The sequence below is a fragment of the Euwallacea similis genome, chromosome 3 (assembly GCF_039881205.1).
Source record: "Euwallacea similis isolate ESF13 chromosome 3, ESF131.1, whole genome shotgun sequence".
Taxonomy (NCBI): Eukaryota; Metazoa; Arthropoda; class Insecta; order Coleoptera; family Curculionidae; genus Euwallacea; species Euwallacea similis.
In genome coordinates, this window is record NC_089611.1 from 6,103,626 (window position 1) to 6,126,718 (window position 23,093).

Genomic DNA, 23,093 nt, shown 5'->3' on the forward strand with positions numbered 1-23,093 from the left:
CTTTTGTTTTATTTTTCACTTTTTTTATTATACTTACCTCGCTAAAAGAGTGTCACGTGTGGCAATTGTTTATTTCATAAACTATACCTGTAACACAATCGTTAAGCGAGCATGGGTGTTCCATCATAGAGAAGATTATAGCGCTTTAACCGAATTTTTCTATCCAAATATCACATTAACTGTACAGTCGTGGTTACCCTATAGAAGTTTCAGCTTCTTATGTTAGACTTCAAAAACTATAATGGGGAAGGAGGCCTTTATTTACGACCGGACTATATGAATTTGGCATTACATAACTTTATTTGTCTCGGTATGTACTTTACACAAAACGGTAGCCTAATCTAACATCAACTATGATTATTGCTTGGATTTTTATTTCTCGAGCAGGACAAATAAGTTTAACATTTATTAACATCTGTTTTACTTTTGATTGACTTATAATGTGTATAACATTCAATAATTGTGATATATGGGGTGTTTCAATTTTTAGTATTCAGCCCTTTCAGGGGCTTCGCAAAGTTGGGGAAAAATGCAATTTTGTAAATTTCTAATGGAACATAAAATTTTCCTATTTAAATTATCTGGTAACTCGCCCCGTTTCCGAGATAGCAATAGCGAACGTATTTAAACAAGACACTGTACAGAGTGGTTTATAATAAATTTCATCCAACTTTCATATTTCAAGTTTTTCTAATAAGAAATTCATTAGACATAATTCAACTATAACGAAACACCCCATACAATGAAAATTTTCTCAATATAATGCATTATTAATACGTTTAAAATATAATAATTAAATTAATTTGATAATGATTATGCTTCGAAATGACTAGAGACACTGCTTTAGTATACGTATTTACAAACATTGGGTATTTTTGTACAGAAAGTCTCTTTACAAGCTGATAGGACCTTTTAATCATATATATATAATGTACTAAAAAACCCATAAGATTATATTCCTCATTTTCTCGTTTGCTTTAGTACAAAATAAAAACAAAATTTAGATAGTGACATTTGTCGTGCTTTTGTCACTTGGAAACGAAAAGGTGAACTAACGAAAAAAGTAAATGCGGAATGTTTCTGATGAAATTAATTGCTTGCAAAAATATTCCAAACAGCACATTTTTCGGACATTTCTTCAGAAGAAATTAATTTTCAGAATATTTTTTGTTTCTGCAAATCGGCCAAGGCGTTTTCAAAATATGAACTTTCAAAAATGACTGAAAAATGCGTCTTTTCGACTAATGAGGATCAAAAATAAAGTTCTGGCCATCTCCTGCATCGACACAGGGATGCAAGAAGCTTCAATTACACAATCCTTTCTAAATACCCCTTTCTCAACTCTCTCAACAGAAAATAAATACGCGTAATACTGTTTATAATACATGCTGGCCGATTCGAAAATTGCTAATCTTTTTCTCGTTTGATGGCGAATATTTTTTTGTTGAATCTGGCACCAGATCTGAGCATGGCAGAGCTTAGCGAGCGAAACTCACTTTCTAAGCACTGGAAACTGCAGAGAGTGAGTCTCACTTGGATAGTAATTTACTTTAAACACTTACGTGCGTCGGCAGATTTGAAGGAAACTGACAAACTTCTTTCTCGCACGTCCAGCTTGCAAAAACCTATTTTTAACGCGAATACTAAGGAGGCGACACCATGTATTTTTAATACCAATTACCTATGCTTAATTACTACTTAATTACGAATTATTCGTTGGTCGTTTTCGTCTAAAAACCAGCGCAAAAATACTCCTGAGCCGCCACCATTTGCTGTGCCTGCGCAGTTTGCGTTCATTTCCTGCCAATCCGATACGTTGTCGCTCTTTATTTCTAATTTCGCGGACCAATGTGTGGAACGCGTCGTCTACGTAAGTGCGTAGACACGCAGACGTTTCGTAGAAAGGGCATCCGAATTGACGGGCCAAAGATTTACCTGCATAAATAACATTCTCATACTTATGGTAATAATGTAATATAGTAGGTAGTAATGTAATATGGTAATAATGATGAATTAATTAAAGAAAATTGAAATTTACCTTCTTCTGTGGAAACTTTTCTTTGCAAATGAAGATCGAATTTGTTGCCAATTAGGACGATTGGTGTGTCTTCAGAAGCACGCACTTTTTGAATTAATTTTCTGTATTCTGAAGCTTCCTGAAAACTGTGACGGTCTGTAACACTGTAGCAAATCATGAACCCTTCGCCACATCGCATGTATTGATCCCGCATAGCAGTGAATTCTACCTGCAAATTGTGAACTTTAGTAAAATTTACCAAAAGTTTGAACCCAAAAAAAATTTACAAAAACTTTCTACATCTAAAAGATCAATTTGAGATATCTGTGCAAAGGCTAAGTTTATAGCACCTTTATTGAAAAACTAACCTGACCAACAAAAAAATGTAAAATATATAAAACTCTCACCATTTAGGAAATAACATTAGTGGATGTACATAAAAAAACATCTTGTGTATGTCTTTTAAAAAACACTTTTTTACAAAACTATATTGTGTTGAAATTTTATGTTAAAAAATAGATATAGAGTGTCCCAATTGCAAAGGTTAAATATTTGATTAATGGTAGGTAAAATAAGTCTGATAATAGGTGTTTGCTTACTACTTTTTACTTAAACAAATCTGGATTAAACTGAAGTGTTGATAACAAGCCATGAGTACTGGTCTGGATAACTTGCCTGGCCAGCTGTATCCAAAATATCCAGAAGAGCTGGATCTCCATCAATAACTGCCTGCTGCTGATAGGAATCCTCTGACAATAAAAAATAACCAATATACTACTTAGAAGATTACAATTCTCAAAATAAGAACATATAGTATAATAATTAAAAATTCATTTTCTTTTTCTTATATTATGCTATCTTAAAAACAAGTATTTCTTTGTTAATTAACTATACTAACACACAGTGACTATACTAAGAAGTCTAAGAATTTCTCTCTTTACTACACAAAATTATAATTGTGGATCGAACATAGATTTTATTTTTTACAGCGTATCTCAGATTTGACATCACAACAATTATCTCAAGACATAGAAGATATAAAAAAGGGTTTTTGAAATGTGGCCTTTTTGCAACTTCCGGTAGTCATAATTTTAGAATAGTTTTAATTATGGTAAAGTGGCTATTACATTTGTATTATAGTTTATCAAAGGAAATTTGGACTATTTATTAAATCAAAATGAGCCTCTTCAATAGTAAGGCAGATAATAAATACGAAGATGAGGATGCGACCAGAGTTGAACATATTATTTATAATATCTATTTACCCAAATAACTTAATTAGATGTAGCACAGACAAATATATATTAAACGTAAAACATAACAATATGAGACAAAATATAAAGTTAATTTTTACTTACCAATTGTGGGATCATGATAATCTAAAAAACTGTGGCTGACAAATTGAAGTGTAACGGCTAAAATATTTGAGCATTAACTTGTACCAAACCTAATTTATAATACATACCTGATTTGCCAACTCCCCCATCTCCTAAGACTACAATTTTGTATACTCTACTGCCAGTTCTGGACTTTGCTTGATTTATACTGCTGCTTCCAATGACCACTTTGTTGCTACTGCTATCTTGAACAACTTCAATCTCCGAACAATCTTTCCCTGAACGATTAGATTCTTGCCTCGATAACTTCCCCCTTTTTTTGTAACCAGCTTCACCAGCCATGAGAATGAGCATAAGTTTTCACGGTTCTGGGTACTGGACTTGGGGTCGTCTTGTGCGAATTGATTCATAGACACAATTCAGATTTTTCTGTGCGATTTCGAAATCAATTGCTTAATCGTATTTCTCCCCAGCAAACTGGTACGATAAAATGGCATATGCATGCTACAAATAATAACTGTATTTTTATAAATGTTGAGTCCCCAAACTGTAAGTCCTAACGAGTTTTTAATTGGAAAGTTTTAGAGGCCGTTCGGTGGGGGACCTGGAGACTTTTCACTTTCAGTCAGTTTAGTGTCGATTCTATTATATTTTTATTTATTTTTATATTGCTTGTTCGTCTTGTGCCACTGTTTACTGTCTCGGTTCTGCCTCCTGTCATATTACTCACATTAGGGATTTTCGGAAAGGCAAATCTTACATAGGTTTTCCCTATTACCAGTTGATTTTTAGCTAGTAGATTGGCTGCCTCTTTTTGGAGATTAATCTGATTGGATGAAAATAGGCTGGTAAAAGCCTCGACTCACCGTTTCTGAAAAGTAGTGTTCTATAACACTTCATTTTGACGCTATTAGAGAATTTGCAGATTCATATTCGGGATCCGAAGCATTCCGGACCGTTTTTTTACATTGTTGACGGCATCAAAAACCGCGCGAATTTTGCCCGATTAATTTTGTTTTTGTTTTGTGTTAATTAATGACAATTAAAATGTTACAACAGACAAGAAATTTTAATTAAAAATTAAAAATCTTTAGATTAAAAAGAAAAATAAATAATAAGAAAATAATGAGGTATAATCTCGAAGGGATGCATAAAAGATTTGTCTGGTCTGTGACAATTATCTCTTGAGGAAAAATCTGGTGAGCGATGAGAAATTTCCTTATCTACTTCCTCACAAAAATAGATAAAGATGTTTTTTTTAGGTTTTTTTCTTTGGTTTATTTCGTCTGTGTTACAAAGAATCCAGAATGTTGTGTCCTAAAATTATAATCTTGAAATTTCAAAATATTTAAGTGCGTGAATGCGTTTGGAAGCCAGAAAGGGAGGGGGGAAGGGCTCCATACGCACACTGTACGTGTAAAATCGAAATAACGTTTTTCTTGGCTCAACCAAGTGATCACCGACTTTAGAAAATAACACACCATCACTCTCCATCCTCCAATTCTCGTCACTTTCCAGGAATTATTTTGCGTCGAAGCGCGTTTCCGTTTCAATACTGTGCCTTCACAGTCCTGCCAGTGCAGCCGCTCCTGCAGGACAGGAAGGACAGGACAAGACTCTTTCTTTTTCTCTCGTAGTTTTGTTCGTCGTCGTCGTCGTCGTCGTCGTCCTGTGAAAACGCGCGTGATTATTCCCCGAAGAAAAGATGACAATGTTGAAGTATTAACCTTGAGCAGTGAATTAATGCCGTATGTTTCAGCAAATCAACTTTATGGATTTCAATTGATGATATGAATGATCAACAATTATTTCAGACAGTCTGACAAATTATTTATAAACTACTTAATAAGGAGTAGACACATTCATAAATTGGTGCTAAAAAGGGCCTAAAAATATGTCCGCGTCACAGACAAGAGACAACAAAATTGTGCCTGGGGACTTTAAAGTTTCACTACGCGATCAGGTTAATCCAAGTTATACTGTGCGAATTATTTGTTGCGTATTCTTTATTTTTCTTACAGAAATATTTTTGGCTCATTACGTGTACAGGTAAGACGTTTCAAATAATAGTTATCCGCATCTTTTTTAATTTTCTATGCAGCTTTTTTTAAATAAAAATCCTTTAATAAAAAAACCACAAATTCTCAAAATATGCGGGACACTTGCATAGCTATCTATAGGGTACGGCAGAACCAGTCTTAATTCCGAATTCAGACGTTCTCAATTTTTTTTCCTGCGAGATAAAATCTCTATTCAACCTTATCGACCCTTTGAAACACAGTTTTTGATCTAGATTAATAATCTCCGATGTTCGCGACAACTATCTCAGTAAAAGCGACTTTCACCGTAATTTCCAAGATGAGGTGCGCACGGAAACGTTCCGACAAGACGTCGTCAAAATGTTGAGCTATTTGCCAAAATCCGACCAACATGCATCACCTACAGGCGACGTCGCATCGACGACTATCAATAGCAGGGTGAAACGCAGCATGGATAGATCCAGAGAGTATAATTTTCTTTCCGAAGAATCTCAAGTTAAATTTTTCCATGCTAGAGAACCTTTGACAGATGAGACTGATTCCAATAGGAGACGAAGCTTGAAAGGGGGAGAAGCTGATGATAATAATAAATGGGTGTGGCTTACGAGTTCCAGTAAAATTCAAGTAAGGAACATCCTCAAAATATATTTTTTTTAATTATGAATATCAGTAATATGATTTCTCTTCTTCAGCTCGTATCAGCATTCTGTTTTGCTCCTGTAAAAAGTGCTATTTTCCGCACTGGTTGCACGATATGTAATTTATTGTTTTAAGTCGGAAACCAAAAAAGCAGCGCCATGTGATAACGATAATAAATAAAATTGCATATCTAACTTACTTAATGTTAAAGTGTTTTTTTAATAACGCTTAATGATTTAAAAGCCTATATATTTATCCAAGTCTATACTCATAACTAATTAGGTTACATTAAAATCATCAATTAATAGACATCTGGAAATTATCTCACACACACTAGAATGCGGTACAGGGATATTTTTTGAGTGAGCGAGCAGGCAATTATCTCAAAACCTCTTGAAGATCTAGGGGGCTGTGGCATGTATTATAGAAAATACTTTGAATCGTTCTTAACATCAAAAAATACAGAGTGTCCTGGTTCACTCATGGGTGAAAAAAAATTCGGTATATATTTGAGTTAATTCATTTTCCCAATTTAATCGTTTTCCAGAGCTAGATATTGTCAGTGTTTACACTTCCCCCATAAAATAAAAACATTTTTAACATCTTAATCGCCGCGATGTGATTTAATGGAATGAGCTTTTAGATAAAAGTACTTCAGTCATGTAAAATAAATATTCGTTTGCCTACTTAACATAGTTCTTTCTAAGATTAGACCTCAAAGTTGAAGTCAGATATTTAAAGCCCTCTTCAGGATTATCTCGGAAATATTTGTAAATGTTTTAAATCTTTTAAATTAATATTTTCCCTAAGAATAATTTCATTCTGCCTCATAGTTCTTTATGCAATAAAAATGAGGAATAATTTTTCCTGCCAAGAGAACAAATTGTTCCTCGTTTTCAACCTACATTTTTGAATGGAGAAGACATATTGCCGTCTTAAAGTTCCATTCGCATGTGCGAGTGTAAAAGTGAATAGATACTTATGATAGGTATGTATATGGTATACTAGGCGATAAAGAAAATTGGATACGCTATGTCGACGTTGCTAATTTAGATAAATGCATGTAATTTAGGCCAATTATTTTTCTTACCGCCACAATTTTGAATGTTTTCGGTTTGACTGGAAGTGCCCGTAATTTTTTATTTAAAAAAAACGAGACACCTTCTAGTTTTTTATATACTTGCATTTAAAAAAAATTTGGTAATTAAATTTAATGAAATTTGGTTCATATTTGGATGGAATTATCAGTAGATACAACGAAATTCAATAATAACTCAAAGAATACAGCAAAGAATAACGCAGTTTTCGTAAGTCGGGTGATTTCTTAGAATCATCACCAAAGGAAATTTAAAAACTTTGTTTACATTGTTTTCCGGTAACTTTCTGGGTCGATTCATTAATTAACCCTACCTGGCTATACCTTTCGCAAACGCCAACGTAACCCTCAGTTTTACTTAATCTTCTTCAAGCTACATGTAACTTTTTTGTATGATTAAATAGAAGGGAATTTTTAATTTATTTTTTTTTGTGATATTAAGAATTTGTGAAGAACTTGTTTGCACTGCGTTGTAGAATTTATGTTAATTAATCACAATTCTCTAGGAAAATCAACTATTTGGCATCTGCCAAAAGATTAAAGAATCCTGTGTACAAGTGCCGGGTCCGAAGGGCGAAAGAGGGGAACCCGGTTTTCCGGGAGTTCAAGGTATTTGAATACATTAAATTTATTATTTCACCGTTGTACAGGGTGTCTGGAAATAGCGTGCATAAAATAAAATTATAAATGATTTTTATTGTAGATATGTTAAAGCTTTCGATTAACTTAAGAGAGTTGATGACAATTCAGGATTTGGCACTAAAACATTGAATAATCGTAAACTAAAATTAAATGATCCTTTTCAGGATTTCGTAGATAAGTCGAAAATGGACGGATATACCAAAACATAAGAGTGGCGTATCGTAGAAAAGTTAGGATTGACAAAAAGAGGCCTGACCGTAGAAAAAATGTTTAAAAAAAATTAAAATTTTGACGTTGAAATACCATGTTTTATGCTAATGTTGAGACACCCTGCGCATGTATATGTTTAATAGCCAAACATAATAAGTAAGGACATTATTTAGGAGACGTTGGTCCAACAGGCAGTAAAGGCGATTCTGGCCCAATTGGGCCTCCAGGCAAGACGGGCGTTCCTGGGATAAAAGGAGAGTCTGGATCGCCTGGAATTCCAGGCATGTCAGGTTTTCCGGGAGAAAAGGTACATAATTATTAAGAAAATGTACAAAAATAAGAAAAATTCAAGAGAATATTTATTTTCTGCGAGAAATAGTTTAGGTTTTGGATCGCCGAACCGGACTATACCTCATAAAAAATATTCTTTGAAGAATGTAGTGATTATAAAAAAGATTTCAAAGTAGTTAAATGTTCGTTAAAACCGCATCTTGCTATTTCCATTAAAAAGTAAGGTAGGCACCCGACACAGACAATGAAAATGACAAACTCTGTATACACGGTTTTTTCCATTTTGATTTTTGCAGGTAAGTAAAGGTTCAATAAGTTATGTCAATTAAATAATATTTAAGGGGGAACAGGGCAGACCGGGCCTCGACGGCAGAATCGGCATTCCAGGGACACCAGGCTTAGATGGTATGCCAGGAAGGAATGGATACGATGGTATCCCAGGCAAAGACGGTTTATCAGGAAGGGATGGAAAACATGGACTCAAGGGCAAGTTTTATTTTAGAACGAATAGTCATTAAGGTTAATAAAAACTCCCATAAATGAATCATAAATAAAGAAAATTAATTACCTATTCGGATTGCGCGTTTAGGCGCATTCACTATTGCTATCTTTAAAATCTACGAGATGAAAAACGAATCTGAAAAGGGATAAAAATTAAAATATATACAGGTTGTGTGTTTATAGAGCTAAACCATCTGTACCTTAGTAACCACAAAAGATATGAAGATCGATAAAATTGGGGCACATTTGTGCAATTTAGAGGTCAAGAATATATCATTAAAAAATAAAAAATTGGTATTTTGGAAAAATGTTTTTCTTTTTTCCTCAAGTTATTTGAGGAGGTAATTCTAAATAATTAATACATAATTATTGCAATATATCTTCTTTTCTCAAAATCCGACTTTTGATTTATGATAATTCTCATCAACTGTGTTTTTTCCGTGGATTTTAATTTTTTTTATATGAGCTTTTCTTTCTGATTATGGTGACATAACCGCATATTCTTGAATTTAATACAGCCCAACGTTGCCCCTTTTTTGCACGGACTTTTTATGGTCTATAATTATTGAGATCTTCGTGGTTGAACTCTAGAAACGGCGATACTGTATATATGATACTGTAAGTGAAAAATGTAAATGTTTAAATTAAAGGTCAAAAAGGGGAACCAGGTATACCAGGAATTCAAGGGCCGCCAGGACAACGAGGTAAACTTATTTTTTCTTTGGTGGACTCAGTGACTTTCGAAGGAGCTATGAAGTATTTGGATTTGCCTACAGGAGCGTCTGGTCCGCGAGGGAAACCTGGAAAAGGCGGTATAGATGGTACACCCGGCTTGCCAGGGATAACGGCCTATAAATTAGACAGCAAAAATGTTAGCGAATTGTTGATACCCCCATCTATTGCAGGTAAATTCCCTTCTTTGAAATTGTGAAAAGAAATTTTCCAACTTTGAAAGTTTTCCTGATCAATACGGACATTTTTCTATTATTAATGTCTTTTCAAATTTTCAATTTTTTTCTAAATAGTAACATGAAGGCTCATCGATTTTTTAATCTTAACACGTTTAGTGCCGGCGGTATACATTGTGTACTGTCGGATTTCCTCGAGCGGAGGCAATGGTGCACGGTGTGTACCACCAGCGGCGAAAAGCCGATGGTACACACGATGTACCATTGACTCAAATTTGATGCAAATTATGGAATATCAATAACACGCGGATATAAAATAGAGAAATGCCAAAAATACCATTAATCTTGATATATACCATGAATACCGAAATTCAACTCGGTAGTAAAAGTGTTAATAATAATATTTATTAATTAGGTATTATTTGTGGTTTTCACCATTACATAATTTTGATTTCTTTTTTATCCAATGAACTCATTGGGTGTAAAAGAGACTTTAACGATTTATTCCTATTTGTCGAATAAAATTTTAATAAAAATATGTCACATGGCTCACACGTCGTAGGTCTGCATCTCCTGCAGAAAATCGAGAGACTTAGAGAGGGATTGTTAAAATGGAAGTTCATGAATAATACAAAACTTACGATATCATGTTCATGTTCGGTGCTTGATCAATAAAAATAAACAGAGATATCTCTACCCTGCTCAGTTTGTATCGTCAACTTATTAACAGTGTAATCTGAATGTTTAACAATAATTTCTGTTTGAGCTCAAATTACGCTTTATCATGATAAGGCTCAATAATAATTTTATTTATCAGAATTAGTTAACTAAGTAACTTCCGATGATTTTGATTGTGATTGATTGGTTCTGCGAACAGTACATCCCAATGGTTCTAATACTGTTAAGATGTACCACCTTGGCTTTTTATTATTTTTTATTTTATATATTTAATTTTTTTTTATTTCACAAGTTTGAATTCATTTATTACTTTTTTTGTCTCCTGATTTTTTATTACCACATGCCCTCAACATCATTGGCATACACACAAATGTCTTGTAGTATTTATGTAGTGACGATTTTCATCATATTAAATATGTTTTAGGGTCGCATATGGGTGAAATGGGACCGATCGTGGTTCACGAAGGGGAGAACGTGCGTTTACAATGTTCAGCCACAGGTACTCCCGCCCCCAAGATTACGTGGCAAAAACTTGATAACAGACCAATTAACAGAGGAGCGTGGCAAGGTAATATCCGCTTCATTATTAATTTCGTAACGCGGGTTCAGTTAAAGCATGCTTCATAACTAGTTTATGCAACTACCTATCTGGAATTAAGTCAAGTAGGTATAGATTCGTTATCGAAAAATTTGATTTCTCAAAATGAACATCCTAATGGGAGTCGCTCTAAATTGATCACATTGCTTAACAAAATTCAGGTACACCTTTTTTTTGAAAAGAAGTAATTTGCAAATTGCTATAGGTCATGGAATTTTCATATATATTTTTTTATCTCCGCATTCCCATTTAGAATATGTCCGCGAATAGTACCAGGCAAATTTCCATGGTCTCTATTGCTTTGCAAATAATTTTTTAAAATTAGAAAATTCATCCCCAACTGTTTTAATTAAATTAAGTTTCGCCTTGGCTCGCTACTTGAGAGAGTTCCCGATATCCCGAATAGGTTTCAATTCTCGGGGGGTGATATTTCAAACTCTAATAATACTAATTGCTTTGGAGTGAAGCCGTTTAAAGTTTTTAATGCCATCAATCGTTCCTTTTTGGAGAATATTAAACCCATGATGAATGCAAACAAATATGTAGTCGTTTCGTTTTACATTCAGTTTATTTGAAATTCTTTCAGGCCCAGAGGTATGAAAGTTAGTTAAGCCGAACTAGAACTATCCCATAAGAGCAACATTGAGCAGCAACTGTCGCAAATGAAATTAACTCAATGGTTTTGGTTCAGCGGAACCGAGTTTCAATAACAATCGGGTCTTATATGGAAAGGCAAATCTAGATCAATCAAACTGACTCGCTCTAATCGATAGCAACCTTACGGTCACCACATGATGAGAGAAAAATCAAACTGCCGAACACGAGGGAACAACCGAAATGAAAAAAAACGTCTAACGGCAAAGACCCAAACTGATTAAGTCTCGCAGTCCTTAACGAGAGTCCTCGATCGTTCTCGTTAATGACCTCGCCGGTTTATGGGAATTTCAACTCTAACACGCGTGCCATTTTCTTGAATAAGACCTGTTTTTTTTCTTTTGGAGCTGAATTAATTGCATAGGCAACTAAATAACTTCACATTCCCAAGTAATTTTTAAATCAAAGTTAGGGGCGTTTAAGTCAAAAATTGCATAAAAATGTTTTTGCTAAGAGTACGTATATATGTACTGTTCCAACTTACTAAAAAAATTTATACTGGAGGAAAACAATTATGAAATTCCTATTTTTTCTATATTTCAATCTGCAGTGCTATGATTTAAAAAAAAAACAATTATTTTCGCCCCTAATGCCGTAGAAAAATGTAAAAAAGTTACATCTATACACATTTTAATACCTAATTAGAATGAACTAAAATGTAATATCCACTTAAAAGAATGAAATTACACCGACTAATATACCATTTATCACTTTTTGCAGACGCTCAAGTCTCGGGAGCAATTTTGAATATAACTCGGGTAAACAGGGATCATATGGGAAAATATCTCTGCATTGCCGACAATGGAATTCCCCCACCAGCTAATCATACATTCAATCTTGAAGTTTATTGTGAGTATCGGGACGTAAATTTTTAGTAACAACTAACGGTAAGTAACAATAAGGTTTATTTATGGTGGTCTATATCTCAGACAAAAAAAATGTATCAAACAGAATTGTCGCAACACTTAAAAAGTAACTGAATTACAATTACCAATTACGCCTAATTGTGTGACGTAATTAAACTATTAATTAATAATTATCACTCGCGGAAATTAGTTGAATTACTGATCGTTATACTTAATTAAAGTAATTCTAATTAAAGAATTTGAATTATATTTTTTAATTAAACCCACTTGACAAACTGCTCTTTATCCCAAAAAGCTTCGTTTTCGAGAGAATTTTTTTTTAATTTCAATTATAGAAGAGGTTTTAAATGCCATGCTATGCTATTGCTAGCTTCGGAGCAGTAAATAAAAAAAAACAAGATCGATTAGTTAAATTTAAAAAAAAATGCTGTCTTCCTTCCGTTAATATTGCATATCATTATAACATTGCAATTAACGCATTCCAAAAACAGTCACATTTTTTGGTAATTTGATCGACTTCGTCACCTTTATCCGATTCTAAGATATCAAAATGTATTACAATTAAAATATCTATTATTAATTTAACCCGTATTTCCTCGAATCTCCCTATTGTCTTTAAATATTCTACAGGAATTCTTATTTTGTTATCTATTTTATAGTTCCCCCTTTAATAAGTATCCAAAACCAAATGATCGGTGTTGCTAATGGTTCCACAGCAGTGCTTGAATGTGACACCGAAGCATTTCCTGAGTCGGTCAGGTAAACTGTTTCATTTTCAAATTCTGCGATTATTATTGTTCCATGTGTTTTAGGTACTTACCCACGTCGTTTCGACGGTTATGGATTTCGTTGATTTGAAGTCAGTCAAAATTTTTCACATTTCCAGATACTGGGAACGCTCAGACGGAGTACCATTAAACAACGGTGACAAGTTCAGGATAGATAATTCCAAAATGAAATACGGATACAAATCCCGAATGCAGTTAAATATATCACGAGTAACGCATACTGATAAACAATATCTTTATCATTGCATTAGTAAGAACGAGTTGCAAATGACGATAGGAGAATTTAAACTTTTTGGTACGTATTAGGTTATAAAATTTATAAATTTAACGAATGAATATTGCCCACAGACATAGATCCGAGCGAAACTCACAACTTCAGAGCCCCGTTTAAACCAACATTTTTTGGAGTTCAACCGCCGGACAAGGTAGCCCTGGAAGATCTTTGTGAGCCTCAAGTGCCCTGTCCTGAATGTGATATCAAAGAAATTAAGTGCAGTCCGAGCGGTGTATCACTAATTGATTTAATCACTAGATGGGAAGTAAGACCCTACGGAGACACCAAGTATTCCATCGTAAACCTTACTAGGGCCACAGGTTCGCATAACTTAAAAGAAAATGTTATCCAACCAGAAATATTTATATATGTATCTACATATAAGGCGGGTTCAATATTTAAAAGATTGATTAATTGGTTATTTTTCAGATTGTGTGCTGTATGCCGTAGGTAAACCCGTTTACAATAGATTTTCCGACTACACATATGGTTGTTGGATGACAGACGCGCATACAGATGCCCGTTCTTATATCTGGGCTACGAATGAGAGCAGTTCAAATGAACTGATCGAATATCGAAATAAAACTGCTTTCAGGAAGAACGTTCCAGCAAAGTACGTATGAAAATTGTCCGGTAGAAAAAACTACGTTATCAATACCAATGGTCATCGATGTTTCGAATTTTGTCAACCGTCATCAACTTGGTTTCCAGAAAAAAGTTAATCATAAAAAGGTAGCCCGACGTTGCAAATATTTAGAGTTGAAAAAGATGTGACAAAAAATATATATTCAAAATTCGTTATTTAGTTTCTTGAGTTCACCTATAACTTTTGATATCTAAAGAAATATGTTGTAGTGTATACAGACTGGATCACCCGTTTAGCGGTAACTCCCACGTTGTTTTCAACGGTTCATTTTTCTATAATGTGAACGGAACTAAACGAATTTTACGTTACAACCTGGCCACCAAAAATACAAAATCTCTGGATCTTCCCGGTGCCATGGAACGTACTTCCAAGCTCTATTCTGGCCAGTACAATTATGTGGACTTCTGCGTGGACGAAAATGGATTGTGGCTTATTTTCGCGGTTCCCGATTCCAACAACACTGCAATTATGAAGGTAGGAACACATTTTGCAAGAGGCCTGCTGTTACGAGTAATTATAATATCTCTTATCAGGTGGACATAGATAAAATGACTCCTCAATACACTTGGAATATCAGCTTAGACCATCACAAGGTGGGAGAAATGTTTATAGTTTGCGGCGTGCTTTACGCAGTAGATAGCGTTTACGACAGAACCAGTAAAATTCGATTTGCGCTAGATCTCTACAAGAACGTTTTGTTAGATGTCAACCTGCAGTTTGCCAATCCTTTCAGGAAAACAACTATGCTTAGTTACAACCATAAAACTAAGGTGTGTAAATCTTTATTAATGGCTCCTTATTGGTTTTACATTTCGTTTGCAACCCAAATTATTACCAAAGACCACCTGAATAATACAAAGGTTCAGTGAATATTGCATTAGACATACAGGTATGATTCCTCAAGCCACTTTGTGAAGAAAAGCTCAAGAATGGCTTAGGGGAAGCTAGGGGCTCAGCTAAAATAAAAATTGCACAAATTATATGTTCGTGGATCTTTCACAAATAAAAACCGCTTTCGAAATATGAAATAAAAATAGCATAATGAACGTAATTAAAATAGACGCTCTGTACGCCAAATTCTAGTTAAATATCTTAGAAGTTTTAGAAAACAATACATTTTTGAAAAAATTCTAAAACGATGCGTTTATCAACGTAGGTATGTTCATACGAACTTTTCTTCATAAAATGATATGAGGAATTACATGAAATAAATTGCTATTATTTGTACTAAACAGTTATACCATAGAAATGCGTTATTATAGGAATTATATTCTTGGGATAAAGGAAACCAGTTGACATATCCGGTCAGATCACACGACATAGGCTACAACTATAATCAGACGCTGGGGGATGAAAAGCAATTAGATTTTTCTGAAAAACCCATGGCTGCCAAACAAACTGGCTATGAAGTGTTTAACAAAATTAATTAAAATCAACTACCGGTCCTTACTTTGTAAACGTGTAGGTAAATAGAAGTAACTATAACATACATAATACATTGTCTTGCATGATATGTACGTATGTAAGTGCAATTTGTTTACTTTGTATGCCATAAACATTTGTAATACATAAATACTACATAATACTGCATTTTACTACCTCAGTCTTACTGCTTAAATTGGCTATCCACATAATCATAATTTTTTATGTTTCAGTGACGTCGTTAAACAGTATTTCACCACAGAGCGTTTTTAATCTGGACGAAGAAAATACAGTTTTGCTCGGTCCTGTATAAACATATAAATTCAGCTTCGTTCAGATATCCGGATGAAAACGATTAATCTGCAATTATTTTTCTCAAAAACTAATAAAGTTGTACAAGATAATTGCCTTAAAAATAGCTTAAATTAATCATCCCGGTGCGCTCTGCGTTCCTGCACAAACGCTAATAGTTCCCAAAAATGCTTTTCCAAGCCTTCAGGAACTCAATTAGGACATCCAGGATCAACAGAGGATTCATATTCCTGCAATAAATCGAACAACTGGAATTCACGATGAAAAAGGGACGCGTTTTTTTTAGCAACAGCTGCAACAATACTATCCCTTACTTTTGTCTAAGGGGGTTCTACCCCACATAGAATAGAGAAAAACAAACAATTTACATACAAACATATATTACATATTTTCCATGTTTACCTTTTATATATTTTAATCAAAAGTTAATTTTCGTTTTAAATTAATTTTTTTACTGCGAAAATTATTGGAAAAACACTACGGGCACTGTGGACTTAGAAAATTTAGAAGTGGCCGAATATTTTGATTAAAGGATGAATGTCAGTACGTCCCCGCCCCGAAATAACAAACAGGTCGTGAATATACATATATATGTATATTATGTATGTACAGGGTGTCTCAAACTCGTCGCCCCTATACCTATTTTATGGAAATGTAAAGTAATGTGAAAAATTTTAACTATGGGTCTCAACGGGGTAGAATGACTTTCATTTCGACCTGAAGAAGTTAATTTCTAAAATCGAAGTTACGAATTATAATGTCATCAGTGACATTTTTCCCAGAAACATATCCAAATTTTGACAAAATTTTAGTGATCCTATTTTTCCACAAAACTTTTGTTATATAAATTTCTTCTTATGTGTTAACATATAAAAGTTAAAAGCAAAAACGTCTTAGAAATTAACGCAAAAATACATCCAGAAATATCAGGTTAGTCTTAGTTTATTCCTATACTATGTAAGTAGTTTGTTAGACTTCATTGTGCAGCAATACCTAAATATAATAACACGTCCGAACAAAACTGGATTGGCATTAACGGGCCTGTGCAGTGGCCATGAAAGGCCCCCGATTTAAGTCTCATGGACTTTTTTTTGTGAGGATTTCTTAAAAATAAAGTTTATAAAAGTCCTTCAAGGAATTTGGAACATTTAAAAGAGAAAATAAGAACTGCTTACAATGAATTGACGTCAGAAATATTAAGAAAAACTACTGAAACGGAAGTTAGGCGAAGACTTCAAATGTGCTTTGTGGGAGGGGGAAAGTCACATTGAAAATATGTTAAATTAAATATAATACTTGTTTTGTTTCTTTTTACTATTTAGTTTTATAATAACTAATTTATTGTTGTTTGTCGAGTTCTTGTCATAAAATTAAATATTTTTGGGATAATTCCTAAAACGTTGTCGCTTATAACTTTTAAAAGATAACAGATATGAAAAAATGTCTTTAACAAAAGTTGTGTGGAAAAGTACGATCAATATAATTTTGTCAGAATTTGGATATGTTCCTTGGGAAAAAAACCATTAATGTCATAACTCGTTACTCCGACATTGTAGAAATGAAGTTCTTCAGGTGGAAATGGAGATCATCCAACCCTATTGATGATTCATAGTTTAAATTTTTCATATTATTTTCCGATTCCATAAAATAGGTATAGGGGCGTAAAGTTTGAAACACCCTGTACATAGTGTGTAGCCCTTTCGACCCTAGGGAAATGTGCATGTGTAGATCTTGGATGGGAGGAAGAGACGGGTAAATCGATAAAAAAGCGTAAATGTTTTCAGGTTATAGTTCAGATCATAGGTCATAGTTCACAATGGGTACAATCTTCAAAAGGTTGGAGGTTAACATAAGAGGCCAAATGTATGTACATCGAATCATGCCTGATGCTGGCCATCTGGCAAGGCAAATGCATAATAAAACGATGAGCAAATAACCATTTTAAATTGAGTCGAGCACGGTAAGAATTATTTCACGCAAATAATTCAAAATTCCTGCTTCTCTCTAACATTTCAATGACGCTTCTTGAAGTTGCCTTTCTGCAACAACAAATCCAAGAGCTTTTACAAAATACACTTTTCACTTTTCCAGTAGGTAACTTTTCTTCCCTCAGGAACGCTTCAAGTGGCAAGCAGTTTGCACTATTGGGTAGTAGAATCTTTTTCATCCTATTCGGTTGGAAGGACAATTTCACATCTTTTGGCTACGCATATCTTGTTTATCGTGCTACCACTCGGCCGAATCATCTAAGAATCAATATCGGTACGAAAACGTACAAAAATAATAAAACCTGTAAATCGGAGATCACTTGAGGAACAAAAATTATAAAATTAATTTTGGCTGTTTCATTTTAAAAATTATTGTGACTCCGGTCTAATATTTGCTGAATAATTTTGTGCTTTTTATGGAAAATTTTGTTCTTCACTCAATAGTGCAGGTTAGACTATTGTGAAAATACACGCACGTAACTGAGTAGAAAATGCTTGCAAAGTAATTTTTTTAGCAGACTATTTTTAAAAATTTAATTTGTTGTTATGATATTTGGAAATAGCAATGCAATTTTTTCAAATTGTTGATCTTTTACACACATAACAATATTTTCCATTTTTTTCTTTGTCTGTTTGAAGGACATCTATCTGTGAGATGTATGGACCTGTGTTTGTAAAATTTGACTCTCTCTGTTTGTGGAAAATAGTTTTGAGAAAAATATAGCTCCAACACCACGTGGATGTACATACCTATAGGGTTGGTCCGTATATTTAGACAACACCTACAACTTCTATTATAAAAAAAGGAAAAATTTTAAAAACAAAAGTTGTAGCGTTTATCCCATATCGCCAGAGGAGATTACGTAACACAACAGATAAATATTGCCAAGTTAAAAAAGGACACAAAGCCGTTTAAAATGTAAAATGGAACACCCTGTATGTTTTATAGAAATTGAATAAAGTTTATTTTCTGATTTCAAAAATATAACATGTTGACATTTGGTTTAGTCCTTTTTACGGTATTTGTATTTAAAAATCGAGATTATATTGTTTTTCAAAATCGCTGTTGCCATGAAGAAACAAATGGACCGAACGTTATTAGTAATTATTATTAATTAACTTATTATTTTCATCGGGGAACTAATAAATTCATTTAAAACTCATATAGACAAATTGCATTTTAATACTATGGAATCGAAATAAACTTTTTTTTAAATAAATAATTTATGAACATTCAAAAGTGCTGAATGTGTTTGCTGTTATTTTCAACTCATTTTCTGTAATCTTCATCCAAATTCAACAAAGCATTGCAAATAAACTCATTTAATGAATCGACAATTGTTTGATTATTTTTTGCACTTGATCATCATTACTGCTGTTTTTACAGTACAAGTGAATTATTTCTAACTTTTCTTCTTCTATATAACCCATTTTATCGAATGGAATGAAGAAAATGCGACAGTCGAATAAATAATAATTACTAATGACTTTCGGTCTATTTGTTTATTCATGGCGACCGTGATTTGGAAAAACAATATATTTCTGTTTTTCAAATACAAATACCGTAAAAACAGCTAAACCAAATGTCAACATGTTAAATATTTTTGAAATCAAATAATAAATTCCATTTAATTTTTATACAAAATACAGGATGTTCCATTATAAATTTTAAATGACTTTGTGTCTTTTTTTATCTTTGCAACAATTACCTGTTGTGTTATGTAACATTTTTTTGCAATTTAGGATAAACTCCACAACTTTTGCATTTAAAGTGTTTTTTTTTTTTTTAATAAAAGTAGTAGGCGCTGTCTAAATATACGGGCCAACACTATATCTACATATTTAAAATACCATATTTTAGATATGAAAAGATGATAAAATACAAAGCAGTCATTAAACGAGATATTTATAATTTAGTGGAGAAGTCTTAGGTTTACACTTTCACCAGTTATGTAGCTTAGTATTATAGAGGGTGTTCAAAATTCGGCTCCTAAAATTTACATTTTTGAAGTTGCAAAAGTCGGTTTTTTTTAATGGGACACCCTATAACTTTAAGCAGTATCAAGTAGAAAATGTAATTCTCTATCGAACTGTATTAGGGTTACCTATACTTATTCCAAACCTTTTTCAAAATAATTAAGTTTATGTGAAACTAATAGTAGATATTCATTCTGGTAAATTTTTATTCTTCGCGTAGTTGGCCGTGGAAAAGAAGTAATGACGGTTATTTGTTAATAATGACAGTTATTGTACGTTTTTGTTTTTCGGTGGTAGCAAAATTAAAGTGAAACTTTGAATCAAAATTGAGAATATCAGCGTTTGTGTATTCTTCCACTAATAACAGCCTAATATTAATAACTGCGGAGATATGCAATTTTAAAATTGGTCATTACAGAGGCACGTTTTTAATTCAAGGTCAAATATCTCAAAAACGGTAAGAACTAAGTATAGAATATTATTCACAAAATGTACCTAAAATATTATGTAGAATCTAAAAATAAAATAATATACTGGGGGTTCCATTTGAAATAAGCAAGTTACAGCTATTTCCAGTTAAACCGGAAGTGACAGCAAGTTGAAAATATTTTTAAAAAATAGTATATGTCGAACTTAACTCCAAATTTTCAAATTCGTATCACTTTTAGATCCTAGTAAACTTCTAATGAACGGTTTGGGTGAATAACCCTGTATATAAAATACTACAATCACATTGTCTTATTACCTTAAAAAAATTTCGAGCTGCTCTACAGCTCACAGCTGTGTAGTTATTGGTGTTGGCGAATGTTAATAAAACACTAACTTCGTTTCTGGAAATGATTCTTATTGTTCGTGTTTCTTCGTCCGGTGAAAATCCATTGTTAAAGAACGGGTAGGTTTTATTTTAATAAAATACACGCACGTGTCCTCAACAACTTTATTCTATCCTTTTCGGGAATCGAATGCCCCACATACCAAAGATGCATCAGGGTCACCCCCGAGTGCATCTGTTTATCTTCAAAAGAATTAGCACATACCATTCCACCTTCTTCCCACGCTCGCAACCCTCAATCATTCTATTCACACTTATATTGGGACAAAACTGATATTTGAGCCGTTTTCTGCATTTTATGTTTTAGCCAAGATGATAAACAGACTCTCCATATTTACGACTAATGGTTTATTCTAATTTAATATAGGGCTAAACAATAGAGGGTATATACATACAGTTAGCAAAAAAATTATTTGCACACCCCAATAATTGCGATTATTATGGAACAAAGCGAGATCTATGGGACATTAAGTATTTTATTTTGAAAGTGAATTGAATTTACATTATATTTTAACAAAAAAATATATTTAAAAAAACCGGACCTCTAGTTTTAGCAATTAAAGGAATATTTTAATGCAAAGAAAGTATTTGCACACTTCCAAACATTTACAACGATGAATAATTAGAAAATAAATAATGAAATTAACAACTTATTAATACTTCGTATGCATCCCTTTTGCTTTGATAACCGCTTCTAATCGTCGAGGCATCGATTCAACCAGTTTTTTAGTAATATCTGGAGACATTTCATTCCAAGTTTCGATGAGCATTCTTTTAAAAGCTTCTTTATTGGACGTATGCCTTGACCTTAGTTTCTGATCCAACAAATGCCATAGATTTTCTATGGGGTTCAGATCTGGCGACTGAGGTGGAGTTGGAAGTCTTCTAGGTGCATTGTAAAGCAACCATTCTCGAGTAATATGCGAGGTGTGTTTAGGATCATTGTCCTGTTGAAAGTAAAACTCATTTTGCAATTCTAATTTTTGGGCACTAGTCGATAAATTGCCTCGCAACACATTCACATAACTACGTGCTGTCATTTTATCATCAATAACTTGTAAATTTCCAACTCCAGCCCATGCCATACATCCCCAAACCATAACAATCCCTCCACCGTGTTTAACAGTATTGAGGACGTTTTTTGTCTCTAAAGCCGTATTCTTTTTCCTCCAAACTGTCAAAATACTGGCTGGTTTAAAAAGTTCAAATTTACTTTCATCGGAAAATATAACTTTTTTCCAAAATTCTAAAGGCTTGTCCCTATAGGTTCTTGCAAACTCTAGCCGCTTCTTCTGGTTTATCTTGCTTGTAAAGGGCTTTTTCCTTGGCCGCCTCCCTCGAAGACCGGCTTCATGAAGGACATTTCTTATAGTCTGCGGCGTAACTATTTTTCCGAATATTGATGCGATGTCTTCGGCAAAATTTCGGGCACTTTGAAGGGGATCTTTTACAATGTTTCTAACAACATGGTTCCTCTCTCTCACAGTTAGTTTACGGGGACGGCCACTTCGAGGTTTATTATCGGTTGATCCGGTTTCTTTCTGTTTTTTAATTATATATCTGACTGAGGAAAAGCCTAATCGCAACTGTGATGCTATTTCCCGATAACTCTTTCCTTGATTTCGCAAATTGATTACTTCAATTCTAGTTTTGCTATTAATTTCACTTTTCTTAGGAGACATGTTGATTGCAGTAAATTTGATATGATGTAAAACTATGAGTAATAATGGAATAAATATGCCGCACAAGCAATAACTTGTTTATGCATTCTTCTCGTTTTTTTTATTACTTATTCCGACCGAGGAAGATGTGCAAATACTTTCTTTGCATCAAAATATTTCTTTAATGGCTAAAACTAGAGATTCGATTTTTTTCCCAATGATCTTTTTAATCAAAACTAATGTAAATTTAATTAATTTTCAAAATAAAATCCTTAAGGTGCGTTAGATTTTTTTCATTATGTAATAATATCAATTCTTGAAATGTGCAAATACTTTTTTTGCTAACTGTATGTATTTAATTATGGAAACTAGTTATAATACCATTTATATTTTCGAATAGAATACTATATTTAAAGGATGAATCGCTATTCGAAAATATCATTTTCTTAATTCCATCTGATATATAATTAAGGTGGACATCCTGCAATGTGCAATTTAGCGCCATCGACGATATTTCGATTCTGCAGGACATTTTAGTTTGTTTTCCTTTTTGGAATTTTCGCCAATTTTGTATCAAGGTTTCGACTGAAAATGAAAAGATTATTTTATCTTTAAAACGTGTTCGTTATCGTTATACGTACATTTTGCCATAATGATAAAAATATCACATACAAATATCAAAAAAAGTTAACAAAAAACGAAGTTGTCAGGTTTATA

The 23,093-nt window shown here is 33.4% G+C and overlaps 2 protein-coding genes across 4 annotated transcripts; one reads left to right on the forward strand and one right to left on the reverse strand.

Moving 5' to 3' along the window:
* Positions 1-279: 279 nt before the first annotated feature.
* Ric (Ras-related protein interacting with calmodulin) lies at positions 280-4,072 on the reverse strand. 3 transcript variants are annotated; one of them, XM_066406401.1, is made up of 6 exons: positions 3,483-4,072; positions 3,376-3,432; positions 2,693-2,766; positions 2,039-2,246; positions 1,682-1,935; positions 280-1,625 (listed from the first exon to the last, which is right to left on the reverse strand). In XM_066406401.1, exons 1-5 carry the CDS (start codon positions 3,706-3,708, stop codon positions 1,703-1,705), a joined length of 798 nt encoding a protein of 265 aa, XP_066262498.1. In that variant the 5' UTR covers positions 3,709-4,072; the 3' UTR covers positions 280-1,625; positions 1,682-1,702. The 3 variants fall into 3 exon arrangements, with proteins under 3 accessions (XP_066262498.1, XP_066262496.1, XP_066262497.1); XM_066406399.1 differs by having other exon boundaries at positions 2,039-2,242; positions 2,689-2,766; positions 3,483-4,071; XM_066406400.1 differs by lacking the exon at positions 280-1,625 and having other exon boundaries at positions 1,638-1,935; positions 2,039-2,242; positions 2,689-2,766; positions 3,483-4,071.
* A 789-nt stretch (positions 4,073-4,861) lies between these two features.
* On the forward strand, positions 4,862-15,767 carry LOC136419854 (uncharacterized). The gene is made up of 16 exons (XM_066406431.1): positions 4,862-5,403; positions 5,648-6,017; positions 7,635-7,737; positions 8,154-8,287; positions 8,613-8,757; positions 9,423-9,476; positions 9,549-9,677; positions 10,783-10,926; positions 12,331-12,459; positions 13,136-13,235; positions 13,363-13,559; positions 13,613-13,858; positions 13,968-14,151; positions 14,394-14,658; positions 14,718-14,954; positions 15,447-15,767. Exons 1-16 carry the CDS (start codon positions 5,249-5,251, stop codon positions 15,612-15,614), a joined length of 2,760 nt encoding a protein of 919 aa, XP_066262528.1. The 5' UTR covers positions 4,862-5,248; the 3' UTR covers positions 15,615-15,767.
* The last annotated feature ends 7,326 nt before the right edge of the window (positions 15,768-23,093 follow it).